Source organism: Plasmodium gaboni, chromosome 6, assembly GCF_001602025.1.
Source record: "Plasmodium gaboni strain SY75 chromosome 6, whole genome shotgun sequence".
NCBI classification, from domain to species: domain Eukaryota; phylum Apicomplexa; class Aconoidasida; order Haemosporida; family Plasmodiidae; genus Plasmodium; species Plasmodium gaboni.
This window is the reverse complement of record NC_031486.1, coordinates 1,031,507-1,047,244: the sequence shown is the minus strand read 5'-3', so window position 1 is coordinate 1,047,244 and position 15,738 is coordinate 1,031,507. Positions and strand designations below refer to the sequence as shown.

Below are 15,738 nucleotides of genomic sequence, written 5' to 3'. Positions count from 1 at the left end.
ATGCTTTAACCTTTTCAATTAAGTCCTCATTTTTTTTTTCATTTTTTATATAATCATTTAAAAATGGAAAGAAAAAATTATACTTTTTATAACAAGATTTATGTAAGAAATTATTTATATATTTAACAAAAAAAAATATATTATTTAATAAATATATACTACTTTCACTCAAAATATTATGCAATGAACCATCAAATATATTCTCATTATTTGTCTTTCTCTTTTTTTCAAACATATATGGACTATACAATGTATGAAACGAAGAATAATTATATGATATATTATTATCAATATTATTAATTGTATTATTATATCCATTTTTTATGTCTATCATTTCTTTATGTTCTTTAGATACACCCTTTTTTTCATCAGAACATTTTTTTATGTAACACGTAAATAAATTTTTTACATAAATATTAAAATATATATAAAATAAATATATTTGATATAATGACTGTACAGGTAAATATAATTTTTTTTTTTTTTTTTTTTCCTTTTTTTCTTCAAATTTATTTTGATCCTTCTGCTCAATATCTTTATTTTGTTCTTCTCCCCCTTGCCTTTTTGTTATGATGATATCATTTTTATCACTGAAATACCAGAATTGATTTTTATGAAAAAAATAATTTGTATTATTATTATTTATTTGATATGAATCATTTAGGTCATCATTTATAAGTGCCTTTGTCTCTATATATTCTTGTTTATTCATAAAATACATTTCATTAGATCCATCACATTTATGTATCTCGTTGTTATTAAAATATTGAAATATATAATTATGAAGACATTCAATCATTTTATTTATATTCTTAAAATGAATTTTATCAAATCCTAACAAGATATAACTATTTAATACATTAGATATAATATGAATCATTTTATAACATGGGACGAAAGAAACATAAGATAATTTTTCATCGATTTTTTTAAGAATATCATATAAATTATTAATAACTTTTATATAATTTAATCCATCTATTTCATTATCTTTATATTCATTTAAAAATATATTATTTATATCATGCTTATTATTAACTTTAATTTTATGATATATATTAAATAGATTGTTATCCTTAATGTTAAAATAAGTATCAACTATATTTAACTTTGACAAGGATATTATAAGATTTGTATACTCAAAAAAATGTAAAGTATCTATATTTTCTTTAACTTTTAATAATAATATATGTATCATACTTATATTTCTATATCTTAATTTTGCAAATGAATTCAATATGTTTATGTATGTACTACATGGATAATGTCTCTCATCATAATGTGATTTTTTCAATATTTTTAAAATCATACTTGATATATTTTTACTATCACTTTTTTTACTAAATATATTAAATAATAATATAATAGAATTTATTATATCATTTGTGTATTCATATCTATACATATTTTTAGGTTCATAAAATTCTTTTTTTTCTTCATTCATCTTTTTTTCAAGTTTCTCATTTTTTGGAATTCTCATTTGTTCATATGATAATATATCATACATTCTAGCTTTGTTATAAAAATTATCATCCTTATTATATATAATATTATTATATGATGTGTTATTATAATATCTGTTATCATTTGAAAACCTTTTCACATTTTTTTCTGTCACCAAATTATTATATTGTATATGCACCGATTTTGTTACCTCCTCCTTATGATCAACATTAAACTTATTGATGTTCCTATTATTTTGCTCATTATTTAAAAAATATTTTAATCTAATTAGTATAATATTCTTTATATGATTATATAATTTGTTAATATATAATTCTTCATATATATTATTTTCAATAATATTATTTATTTGATATAAATAATATAGAATATGACTTAACTGGTTAATATTACACATATGATATAATCTATATAAAGACTTAGAGCTAATTATTTGTATAACAATATTATTTAAATTTGTTAAATTATTATGTATATGAATAGGAAAATGACTAAAATTATTTTTATTATTATTAATATTATCATTTTTTTTTCTGGTCTTTTCTTTTTTATTTTCATTCATATGTTGCATCTCATCCGATGAGATAATATAATTATAATTTTTGTTAATCTCATTATTAATATTGTATACAAAAATATAAGCTTGAAATATATTCATTATTGTTTCGATATTACAATATTCTATATATTTTTTAATATATATATAATATAATATATCTATATCATATTTTAAATAACTATTGTATATTTTTATTAATTCACTTAAACTTTGTAAATCTTCAATTATATTTTCATAATATATATATTTTTTTTTTTTTTTTTCCTTTTCTTCTTTTTCTTCCTCATTTATCTGGTCCTTTTCATCCATATTTATATTATATTCATATTTTTCATATAATAAATGTAAAACATTATTATATATAATATCCTTTAAATCGTAATTTTTATCATATTTGCTTTTTATATATGAAAGCATATATTTAAATTTTTTTTTTTCATACTCACTTAAATAAGAAATATTATCAATAATGTTTATTATATTATATTTATTTTTAATGTCATAATTTTTTTCCTCAAAAATATTATTTTTTATACTACATCCATCCTTAACAGAATCATTTTCTCTTATTTTTTTTTGCATCATATTCTTTTGATTGTGTTCCTCTTCATATTTACTATTTTGTCCTTTTTTTTTTTTTTTATTATAATATGTTAGCATGATTAATGCCATGTCATGTATACTACCCACATTTTTATTTTCATCTGTCTGAGGAGAAATATATTTTTTTTTTTTTAATAGAACATACTTAACAATGCTAAGCAAATATAAATCTGTGTCCTCATAAAAAAGATTAAACAATAAAGTGATATATTTCATATCATTCTCATTTATTTTATTATCCAAATTAATACAATTAAAATAAAATAAAAACTTCAACTTGTTTATAAGTTCTTCATTTTTATTATATCCCAACTTTTTTAAAGTAATCAAGGTTAAATATATCTCATAGAAATTTATATTTCTAACACACACATCTTTAGAATGGTTCTTATCAAATTGAAAGATCAAGGGTTGTTGTGTAATATTATCATGCACATTACTTAACATTTTATTTGATATATTTGATACATTATTTATCACATTATTTATATCAACCTTTATATCTTCCAACAAAATATTAGATGGTGTATCCTTTTTATAAGGTACATCTTTATTTTGTTCATTATATTTTCTAATATGAAATAAAATAAACTCATTAAAAAAATCTTTATGATATATAATGTAATCAATCTTTTTATTGAGCATATAAATTAATTTCTCTACAACTTGTAGATTAATATTATCATTTAAAAAATAATAAAATGAATATAATACATAAGATATTCTTATAATATAAATATTTTCATAACAATCCTTTTTTATATCATCAACCATATTTATATTTATAATATTATTTTCTATTTTCTTTAATAATATCATATCATATATATTATATTTTATTAATGTCTTAAAAATAAAATATATCTTATTTACATTCCATATATCATTCACACCTTTTAATCTTTCTATATAACATAAAATTATATTTTTATTCACATTATTTTCATTTACATATTTCATGTTTTCAATTAAATGTATGCAATCCATATTATTTATAACATTTTTGTTACTTATGTTTTTTAAAAAATTATTATTCCTCTTCTTAATATTCAAATTGCACTTGTATCTTATATTAAAAAATATGGGGTAATAGCAATGCCTATGAAAAATTATCGCTCTCCCCCTTGTCAACATTTATATTTTTAAAGAAACATAAACATATATATAAAAATATATATATATATATATATATATAACATATTCATATTAACATATTTATATTATTTTTTTTTATTATGTTATTATTCATTTTCAACCCATGACAAAAATTATATTATACAATCTTATATTTTATAGATGGGCCATAATTATATATATAAAATATATATATATATATATAAGATTATAAGGAAAAAAAACAAAAAAAAAAAAATTAAAACACAAAAGTTTTTAATCTACAGAAAAAATTATATACAAATAATATGTATATTATATATAAAATAATATATAATATAAAAATTTATAATATTCTATTTTTCTTTATTTTTTTTTTTTTTTTTTGTAGAACGTCAAAGGTGTAAACCAAAATAAGCATATATATATATATATATATATATATATATATATATATATATATATGTATAATATATTATTACATATGCATAATGAAATATTTTATTATTATTATTTTATTTTATTTTATTTTATTTTTTTTTTTTTTCTTGCTAATATAACATCCCAGTATATATCAACCTAATAAAAATATATATACATATATATATATTTTATATAAATTTATAGCTATTCAAATATGAGAAAAAAAAAAAATTAAATAATATATAATAATATATTATTATATATTTAAAGGAACATAATATGAAGAAATAACCAGATATTCTTACACTTCCCTACGAAAAGTTTTTTCGAAAGGGGAATAAAAAAAATAAACAAATAAATAAATAAATCAAATAAAATAAATTAAAAAAGATTAAATATACATAAATATATATATATATATATATTTTTATATGTATATTTTCTTTTGTGTATGTTTATCCATGTTTTACATTTCTATCATATAATGAGCAGATATGTAATTTTCTCCTCTTTTTTTATGTTCATTATATATTATCATTCTTTTATTACATGTTTCAATATAAATCATATCAGTAACAATAATAATTTGCTCATTCCATTAAATAAATGTTCAATTAAAAAGGGAAGGAAAAATAAACATCTTAACTTTTATGATCATGCCAAGGGTCAAGTAAAACAGCATGGAGGTACACTCAGAAAAAATGATATATTTTTTAGTGATATAAAAAATGAAGAAATCAAAGAAAACACTATATCACATATGGAAAAAAATATAAAGTGTAAAATAGGCTTAGAAGTACATATACAGCTAAGTACAAAATATAAAGCATTCTGTAATTGTTTCAACATATCTTCATTATATGGAGAAAAAACATATGAAAAAAATCACAATGATTTAATAGCATTTATAAGAGAAAATATATGGAAAGAGAAAAATGAACAAGTAAAAGTATCAAATGAAAAAGTTCATAATGAAGATGTAAAAGTATCAAATGAAAAAGTTCATAATGAAGATGTAAAAGTATCAAATGAAAAAGTTCATAATGAAGATGTAAAAGTATCAAATGAAAAAGTTCATAATGAAGATGTAAAAGTACCAAATGAACATAAGAATATACATCAATCCATTTTTAATAATCAAATTAAAAAGAACAAGGATCTAATAAATAACAACACATCAGATGATATTATTATAAATAAATATCATAATAATGAAAATATCGAACCCAATAAATATATATGTAATACTTGTATTGGAGAAGTAGGATCTCTAAATACATTAAATAGTACAGCTGTTTTATTCTCATATTTAATTTCTATTATTTTTAATTGTAACTTAAATAATAATATCTCCTTTGACAGAAAAATTTATAATTATTATGACCTGCCCAAAGGTTACCAGATTACACAAAATTATAACCCTATTGGATATGATGGATATATATTATTGAATGAAAAAAAATATCATATAAAAAGTATACAACTTGAAGAAGACACCAGTAAGTGTTACTTACATTTCTCTAATAAGGATGAAGAAGTTACAAATTCTAATGATTATCATATTAATTGTAATGATAATAAATATATAGATAAAAATGATAATCGTTCTATACATAATAATATAAATACTAATTATAATAATATATATTCAGAAAAAATTAATAATGAACATTATGTAAGAAATAACACGAATCAGATACATTCCAAACCAGATAAAATATTATTAGACTATAACAGATGTGGTGTACCTCTTGTTGAAATAGTTGTAGAAAAAACTGATATGAACAGCGATGAATGCATAAATATTCTTAAAGAAATAAAAAATAAAGTATGCTTGTTAGGTGTATGTGTAGGAAATAAAGAAAACATACGTTCAGATATTAATATATCTTTTGAATATGGAAATTTTAAGAATGACCGCATGGAAATTAAAAATATTAATAGCTTTAAAAAAATAAGAAATTATATAGAAACAGAAAAGAAAAATTTTATAAATTATATTATCAAAAATAACATAAATAGTAATATAATAAATGATCATATAAACAATGATAAAAATTCAAACAATACACATAATAATAACAATACCTGTTGTAGTAATAATAACATATATACAAAAAGCTATATAGATAATACACATTTTATTCTAAGAAAAAAAGAATCATATAATTATGTTAAAGAAGGAAATATACCTATATATAAAATTAATGATAATATTTTGAAATTATTAAAATTTTATGTCAATTATAAAATAAAAATTTATCAAGATGAAAAAAAATATAACTGGTCAAAACATTATTTTCATGTTTTTTTTAATGATCCATTTTTATATAATTATTTTAATGAATGCTTAAAATATGAACAAGAAAAATATGTATCCAATTTTTTAGTTAATACATTATTAGATATTTTAAAAAAAAAAAATATTCTATCCAAACAAATATTAATCAAACCTAAAGATTTATGTTTTATTATTAATTATGCCCATACAAATAATATAGATAATACTTTCTTAAAATCATTTATTTTTCAATTCATAGACAAACAATTTAATAAAGAAATCTTCTATGAACAACTCAAACATATTAATACAATCGATATTGAACATACATTAATAGAATTAATTAAACAAAATAAACATTATTTGAAATATGATCAAAATAAATTATCTATCATTAATCAACAAAATTTTAAAAACAGAATTATCGGATTATTAAAAAATAAATTCAATGTACATACGTCCAATGTAATTATAAATTATAAACATGTGAATGATTTTATATTGAACTATATAAATAAAAATCTGTTATAATGCATCTAAAATGAAGTTGCTATATTAACATGGAAATTAACACAAAATTATATACATATATATATATATATATATATATATATATATATATATATATTTAAATGTCATCTCCATGCTCTAAACAAATATAAAATATATTCATAAAAAAAAAATATAAATAATGTTATTTGAAATATAGATAACAAAAAAATTACAAAATAAAAAAAAAAAAAATTATTTTTCAATTAAATATATATATTTGTATATACAAATATTATCTTCACAAAAAAAAAAAAAAAATATAAATATAAATAAATAAATAAATAAATAAATACATAGACACACTTCTTTATTATTAATATTATTATTTCATTTTATTTTATCCCATCAAAACACAAAATTTACAAAATTTTGATCAGCTTTATATATTACCCTTTTTAAAATATTCCTACTGTTTATATTTTTTTGATTCTTTTTTGTCAACTCCTTTTGTATTGTTTTTGTTGTTTTCTTTTTAAGAACTAAATTATTCTGATTTATCAAGGAATAAAAAGGCCACGCTGGATTACACACCCGAGGAATATATAAATTCTGATTATCGTTAAAATATAAAATATAAAATAACAAAATATAATCAAGATCTATATTTATCATTTCATTACTCATAATGATATTCTCATTATTTAAATAACAAAATGCATTATTTTTAAAATATATCTTATTGTTTAAATATATATCTTTAATAATATATAATTCATTTGTTGTCAAATTATTCATATTAATATTAATATATTTTATATTATTCAAATAAAATTGATAATTATTTATGTTATAAGTTAAACATATAGGAAAAGAAACAAATAACTTCCCATTAAAATATATTTTTACTCTTTTTATTTTTATATTATTTTTATGTAATATGTTATAAAAATCCATCCCATTTATTATCTCTTTTGAATAATATGGTGTGGATATTATTTCTTTTTTTTTGTCATTACAAGGATGATTATTCATAGTTGTTTTTTTTTTTATTTGTCTTATATATATTAAATTATCCTTCATATTTTTAAATATATATTCTTTTTTTTTTTTTTTTTTTTTTCCCTGAACAAACATATTGTTTAAATTAAAAACTTTATTTAAATAATACTTGAAATAATATTTTATAAAAAATGAATTAACAAGAATATAATTTTTCATCACCTTATAGTAAACATTAATATTTGATATAATATTTAAAACAGCAATGGGTATTTTATAATATTCATTTATTTTTATATACATAATATTTCTATACAAAAAATATATACCTCTTACTTTTTTATAAAGACACTCTAAAGAAAACTGAATATTATCCACACTAAATTCAAATAAAAAGATTTTATCTTTTATATTATTTACATAACTTTTTTTCTTTATAGAAATATTCGTATTTTCCAAAATACCTCTTATAATAGATTTCTTGAAATAATTTGTTTTCCCTTTTTTTTTAACAGATTTGTTATCTATATTTTCATCCATCAAATTTTGGCTAGCTAATACATAATTTTCACTAATATTTTTCGCTTTTTTTTTTTTTTTTTTTTTTTTTTTTTCCATTTGGTAGCTAGCCAACTTGAAGAACAAGTCCTTTTCCTCTTTATACCTTTGGAAATATTTTTTAAAAAATATTACTAAACTATTAATTAAATGATTTGAATTATTTTGCCATATACTATTTTTTCTTTTTTCTTTTTTTATTTTATTTTTATCTTTAATGAACTGCTGAATGTTTATGGACACATTATTATTATATTTATATAGAGTAATACTTTTCATATGCAATAATATTTTACATATATTAAGTACGTCTAGTAGATTAAAATGCAATAAATTATAAAAATATATGTTTTTTATATCATCCACTTTATATCTATTTAATATGTTACTTTTGTCATTTTTATAAAATAAATCTTTATCTTCACATTTTTTATCTACTAATAAACACCTCGCCTTTTTTCTTTGCGTTAAAAAACCACGTATCCTATAACATTCCTTATTATTTGGTCCCGATTTTAAAAAAAAATATTTCTTTTTTATAATACAAGTAGATAAATATTTTTGTGTGACAATCATCAAAAAGATGATTATCGACAAGAAGAACATCTTTACATGATGTACTACGGAGTTATAAGAGTTGTTATATTGAAGAGAAAAAAATAATATAAAAAAAAAAAAAATATATATATATATTATACAATATATATATATAATATGTGCTATCTTAATGTAAACATATGAATTTCCTCATTTTTCCTTATTATTCACCATTTAAATTTTCAAATGTTTATATGATTTTATTTCTTTATTTTTTTTCTTCATATTATTACCATGTTGAATACCAAGATAATAATATATATATATATATATATATATATATTTTTTATTATAAATAAAAAAAAGGCATTTTTTATTTTTAGGGATAAATCATTTTTGCATTTCACATATTAATTATATTTATATTATATTATATTTTTATTTTTTTCGTTAATTAATAAATCGATATATATAATATATATATAACAATTTATATAATATTTTATAAGTATTTATTAATTATATTATAATTTTTAAAGTAGAGAATTTAATGCACGTGTATTTATTTTGGCCTACAATTTTTATTTCTATATTATATAAATATATTATATTATAATTTCATATTAAAAATTAAAGAGATAATTTTTTTTGCCTTTTTATTATTTTCTTCTTACCATAAGCATCCTATTTATTTATATTCTACTATTATATATATAAAAGGAATTATTTCCAAATGCAACATAACAACTTTTTATTCCTATTATTTGTTTTATTATATATTCTTAATGATAAAATAAAATATATATTTATTATACATTATTATATGTATCATATTTTTAGAGATATTTATTATACCTAATTTTCTTCTTTCATTTATTTTTCCCCTAAAAAGGTTAACACTTATAATAAATTAATATGAATCGTATTTTTTTATTTTGTTTATTTTTTTATTTATATATTTTTTTATTCTTTTATACATCATCATCATTATATATATGTATATATGCTCATTAGCTTTTTTTTATTTTTATTAAACATGAAAAATTTGAACTGTTGAACTACATGTAACATATTGAAATATATACATATATGTTTATTTTATTTTATTTATATTTTTTTGTTTTTTATGTACAAATTAATAGTTTTTTTTTTTTTTTTCTATTATAATTCAGAATAATAATATATATTAATGGATGATATGAAATGGTACTATAGTATTTTTATACAAACATAAAATAAATATACATATATATATATATATATATATATATATTTATGTAACTATGTTCTTTATATAGACAATTTCATATATATATTTGGGTATATATTTGTCTCTTCCTTTTTTTTCTTCATCATGTTATTTTATAATTAGCTTCTGTACTTGGTCCACACACATAAATGGAAGAATACTTACGTATATAATATTTTTTTGTTTGTTTTTTTTTTTTTTTTTTTTTTTTTTTTTATTTTTTTTTTTTTTGTTAAATCTGTTCAACCAAAATGAGTCACATTTATGATATGCTCGGTATCAATGTTGAAAAAATAAAAACGAAGAAGAAACAGAAAGAAAAAATAAGTAAGAAACAATTGAGCTTTTTGAAAGATAATGACAATTTATTTTCGTTACCTACTACTTCGAAGATAATAAGTGTAAGGATAAAAAATGGGAAAAAAATGAAATAATAAATATATAATCATATAAACATATAAAAATATAAAAATATAAACAATTATTTATATACTTATATATATTATAAAAGGTATGTGTTTATTTTATTTTATTTTATATGTTAATTTTTTTTTTTTTTTGTTGTTTATCCCCTAACAGCTGAATAACAAAAACGTGAGCGTGTGGAGACTCGTAAAATTTAGAAGTAAGTGTAGAAACGATGATTTAATATTAACCAAGTGGTCTAAGATAGGATATAAGAATGATAAAAAAGAATTCAATGAAGATAAAATAGAAGATGATGATACATTTGAAAAGTTCAATAAAAAAATAAATATCATAAAATATAACGATGATTTATATTATAGAGAAATACAACCAATGAATGCAAATTGGACAAAGGAAGAAACAGATTATTTATTTAATTTGTGTGAAAAATATGATTGTCATTTTATAATAGTTAATGATGTATATGATTTAAAATATAAAAGAACTATAGAAGAAATAAAAGAACGTTTTTATAGTGTCACTAAAAAAGTTATGGAAGATAAATTTGATCAACAAATTAAATTAGAAGAAGCAAAAAAAATTAAAAATAACAATGATATTCTTAAATTAAAAGAAGCCAAAGCTAAACATCCTTTGATCAAATTTACATATAATATGCAAGCTGATGTAGAAAGAAAAAATATTATTCATAAAACATATACTGTCTCCAAAAAAGATGTAATGTTAGAAGAAACAACATTAGAAAATATTAAAAAGTTTGAAAGTAAAATTAAACTAGAATTGAAAAAAGCTGCAGATATGAAGAAGCTAAAGAAAAAGTTTGAATTAACAAGAGAAGAAATAGTTCCCGTAAAAATTAAAATAAAAATAAAATATATAAATATATATATATATATATTTATTTATATTTATATTTTCATTTATATTCAAATTTTATAATTTCCATTCTTTTTATATTCTCCTTTTAATAGATTACCAAACTACCAGAGGAAGACAAAGAAGACAAAAATATATACAGTGCAAGATATTATTTTCAAAAGCTTAAAATTGATATATCATATTTTGATAAACTAGATATATATTTGAAAGAAAATAATATTGAAAAACCAACTATATATACTGAAAATATTTGCTTTTTATATGGGTATATAATATATAAAAATATATATATAATTATTATACATAAATAACACATTTGGTATTATATATATATATATATTTATATTTATATTTGTATATATATATATATTTTTTTTTTTTCCAATTAAAGGGTATTAAGAACTGATGTTGCAATACTCTTAAATTTGAGGAAGAAAATTGAAAAGTTAAAACAGGTACGTTCTATATCACACATGTGTATATAAGAAACAGTTTTCTCATATATTGTGGAAAAAGTTACTACCAAAAAAAAATGTACACATAAGAACATTATAAATTAATATATATATATATATATATATATCACTTTATAGGAACATGAATTTTGGAAGGGACAAATGAACAACTTGGAAGAAGAATATATAAAAAAACAAAAAAAAACATAAATTATATTATTCATTCATTTTTTTTTTTTTAACTTAATTATTTATTAAAGAAAAAATATATTCTTTTACCCAATGTATATATATATATATATATATTTATTTATTTATTTATTATTTTATTTTTTTTTATTATACCTGTAAACTTTTAAAAATTCGCTTTATTCAAGCATCACCTTATTTTTATGCGTTATATTTAATATGATATAATAATGATAATTATATATATATATATATTCTCGATCATATTAAATGTACCTACCTTCTTTTAAAATAAATTTTTATCTTGTATAAATCTTTAACATATATATGTGGGAATAAAATAAAATACTTACAACTTTTAAATGGCTTAATAATATATAATTGTACGTGTAATTCATTATTAAAAAACATAAAAATGCACAAATATATATATATATATATATAATAGTACACATTTTGTAAAAAAGTGAAACAAAATTAAGAACAAATCAGCATATATATATAAATATATATATATTATATATATCCATTTATTGAATATATTTTTTCCTTTGTACTTATAATGAAGCTACATGCCGAATTCAAACAAGATAGTATAGAAGATTTTTTATATATTCTTAAAGGACTTAAAGAATTTACTTCTTTTGCTATTGAAAATTCATTTCTATGTTTTAAGTTTTCAGAGAAATACCTGTACATATTTGGGAATGAAAAGAAACATGTAGAGATATTTATAAAAATTACTATGAATGATTTATTTTATGAAAATTTCATATTAAAAAGTAATTCAAATAATGAGATTATCATATTAGTATATATATTTCAAATATATGATATCTTTAAAAATATAACAAATAAGAATACAAAAATTACTATTGACTTATTTGAAAAAAATGGTATATGTATATTATTATTTAAAAATTATTGTAATGTTACAGATGCTTTTAAAAAATATGAATGTGGTATAGAAATAATAAATCCAACCTTAACCAACTTTCCAAATATTAAAATGAATAAACATTTTTTATGTGTTAACTGTAAATTGAAAAAATGTTGTAAAATATTAAATACCTATTCAAAATTCTTTTCAGATAAAATTCAAATCACTTTTCAAGTTTCAAATAAAAATTGTGATATTATCTTCTTAATGAATTCTTTAACTTCTCAAAATATTACAACACTTAAAAATAATTTTGTTCTTAAAAATATTGTCGATAAAAAAAAACAAAACAATCTTCATAATATACAAGATATAAAAAATTTACAATATAAACGAAAAGGAAATAATATACAATACAATACACAAATTATTAAAAAAGTTATCTTTATAAAAACTCTTATGAAAGCTTTAAACATATTAAATGAATGTAGAAATAATAAAGAAGATGTTGGAATATTTAAAATAATGGTACCTTATAATAAATGTTGGTTTGGATTAAAATTAGGTCAATTCGAATCATCTGGAAATTGGAAAATAGTCATCATAATAACAGATTTAAACACCGACGAATGACACAATAAAAATGTAACACACAAAAAAATATATATATATATATATATTATGCGTATTTTCACATATAATTTTATCCACAATATCTTATATTCTACTCATCATTGTTATTACATATATATATATATATATATATATATATATATATCTTTGATTCATACATTTGTTGTATTAATTTGTTTTATTATATATATATATATATATATATATATATATATATATTTTTGTAATACCCCAATTCTTCATTTATATGTATAATAACAAAGTTATAACTATAATCATATGTAATAAATAAAAATTATGCATCTATAGAAATATTAAACAAATTAAAAATATTATATATATATATATATATTAACATTGTTCATATTTATCACAAAATATAATCTACATAAACCCAGTAATATTTTCAACACAAATAATAAAAAAAAAAAAAAAATTTTTAATTTATATCATGTTCCTAATTACACTAAAAAAAAACATCAACAAAACTGAAATGAAACTATAAGTAAACAATATTTTTAAAAAAATTATTTGATAAGAAGGAATGTTCATCGAACTAAAAAATATCGTATAGTCATAAACAGCGTGAAATAAAGAAGAAGAAAATAGAGATACCAATATGTATAAGCATCTAAAAAAAAAACCTTATTATTTCAAAAACGAAAAAAAAAAAAAAAAAAATACATATATATATATATATATATATATATATATATATATATTTATGTGTAGACGTAACATACCATTTTATACAATATTCACTCTCAATGTCTTATAGAATATTTTCCACACAAATATAACAATAGAGAATATGATATATTAATTATACAATTATTTTCTTTCTTTCTTTTTTTTTTTTTTTTACCCTTTTTGTATTTCTGGTTAACATAATTATATATATTATAGGATGAAATACCCGTGCAACACATATGAAATAGCACACATATTAAATTTCTGAAAAAAATAAAAATAAATGATCTTATAAATTTGTTTTATTATAACATATATTATTTTTTTTTTTCCTTACCTTAATATTATAATACAAAAAAAATTGTCCTTGGTAGTTTGCGTTGAATAAAATAAATTCTCAGTACTTGAAAAACTACTCGCCAAAAGAATGGTCCATATATAAAGAAGAATAAAATAAAATAATAAAGTATATTCAAATAAAATAACATATAAATATGAATTCTATAATATATATATATATATATTTGAAACATATATTATATAATTATAAATATAGTTAATAAAAAAAAATAAACATTCCATTTTTATATACAAAATTTAATATTAACCCAGCTGAAGAACATAAAGAGAAAAAAATATATTCCAATTCGTCATTCACTATAATATATTGAAATTTTGGTCTTCTATATTCCTGTACTTTTGGTCCTTCTTCATAAGAAGGGTCTTCTAAAATATTACTATCATTAACTAAGGGCAATTCTTTATATTCATTTTTACAATGTGCTATATTTATATATACAAATAGCATTGGCATAATCTTCGAAAGCTCTTCTACATATGCTATTATAAAAAAAAAGTCTTAAAGAAAAGGTTAACATATGTTAATAAATATAATCTATATATTTATATAAAACGCATACAAATATATTTATATACATTATTATGAAAAGTACTTTATAAAATGAACTTTATAAATTTATAAAAACAAATACATAAAATTTTTAAATAAATATATTTATTATATATATATATATAAATATATTTATGTACATTTTTTTTATATTCCTTTTTCATTTTACAAAAAAATACTATTATCGAATACACAAAATGCAGGGACCTATTTACTTCATTTGTAAAACATAAATTGGAAAAATAAAAAAAATAAAATGATAAAATATATTCTAAAATACTAGCCAAAACCACTGACATAATTGATCCATATAGTACCATTTCTATTACATGAACAAAGCTTATTTTCCTTTGGATTTTTTTCTTAAACCTGTTATGAAAAGGTTAAAAGAAAAA

General features: G+C 17.9%; 6 protein-coding genes across 6 annotated transcripts in view; 3 read left to right on the top strand and 3 right to left on the bottom strand.

The window, feature by feature from the left end:
• PGSY75_0628900 (putative RAP protein) overlaps positions 1–3,760 on the bottom strand; it is a gene marked incomplete at both ends in the record, with an annotated part of 4,323 nt that extends 563 nt beyond the window's left edge. The window contains one exon of the mRNA XM_018784870.1: positions 1–3,760. Within this exon, the coding sequence (XP_018642924.1) occupies positions 1–3,760 (3,760 nt within the window).
• Positions 3,761–4,613: 853 nt separating this feature from the next.
• Positions 4,614–6,974, top strand: PGSY75_0628800 (putative glutamyl-tRNA(Gln) amidotransferase subunit B; the record flags this gene model as incomplete). Its single annotated transcript, XM_018784869.1, has 1 exon — positions 4,614–6,974. The coding sequence occupies one exon, from the start codon at positions 4,614–4,616 to the stop codon at positions 6,972–6,974; it is 2,361 nt and encodes a 786-aa protein (XP_018642923.1).
• A 366-nt stretch (positions 6,975–7,340) lies between these two features.
• On the bottom strand, positions 7,341–9,068 carry PGSY75_0628700 (hypothetical protein; the record flags this gene model as incomplete). Its single annotated transcript, XM_018784868.1, has 1 exon — positions 7,341–9,068. One exon carries the CDS (start codon positions 9,066–9,068, stop codon positions 7,341–7,343), a length of 1,728 nt encoding a protein of 575 aa, XP_018642922.1.
• Positions 9,069–10,529: 1,461 nt separating this feature from the next.
• PGSY75_0628600 (hypothetical protein) lies at positions 10,530–12,251 on the top strand (the record flags this gene model as incomplete). Its single annotated transcript, XM_018784867.1, has 5 exons — positions 10,530–10,679; positions 10,858–11,556; positions 11,679–11,851; positions 11,978–12,041; positions 12,180–12,251. 5 exons carry the CDS (start codon positions 10,530–10,532, stop codon positions 12,249–12,251), a joined length of 1,158 nt encoding a protein of 385 aa, XP_018642921.1.
• Positions 12,252–12,792: 541 nt separating this feature from the next.
• PGSY75_0628500 (hypothetical protein) lies at positions 12,793–13,743 on the top strand (the record flags this gene model as incomplete). Its single annotated transcript, XM_018784866.1, has 1 exon — positions 12,793–13,743. One exon carries the CDS (start codon positions 12,793–12,795, stop codon positions 13,741–13,743), a length of 951 nt encoding a protein of 316 aa, XP_018642920.1.
• A 444-nt stretch (positions 13,744–14,187) lies between these two features.
• The window catches only part of PGSY75_0628400 (putative membrane protein), a gene marked incomplete at both ends in the record, with an annotated part of 2,264 nt that continues 713 nt past the window's right edge, over positions 14,188–15,738 (bottom strand). The window contains 5 exons of the mRNA XM_018784865.1: positions 14,188–14,387; positions 14,609–14,697; positions 14,771–14,845; positions 15,042–15,291; positions 15,513–15,712. Coding sequence (XP_018642919.1) covers positions 14,188–14,387; positions 14,609–14,697; positions 14,771–14,845; positions 15,042–15,291; positions 15,513–15,712 — 814 coding nt within the window. Of the gene's footprint in view, positions 14,388–14,608; positions 14,698–14,770; positions 14,846–15,041; positions 15,292–15,512 lie in introns of the transcript that reaches the window.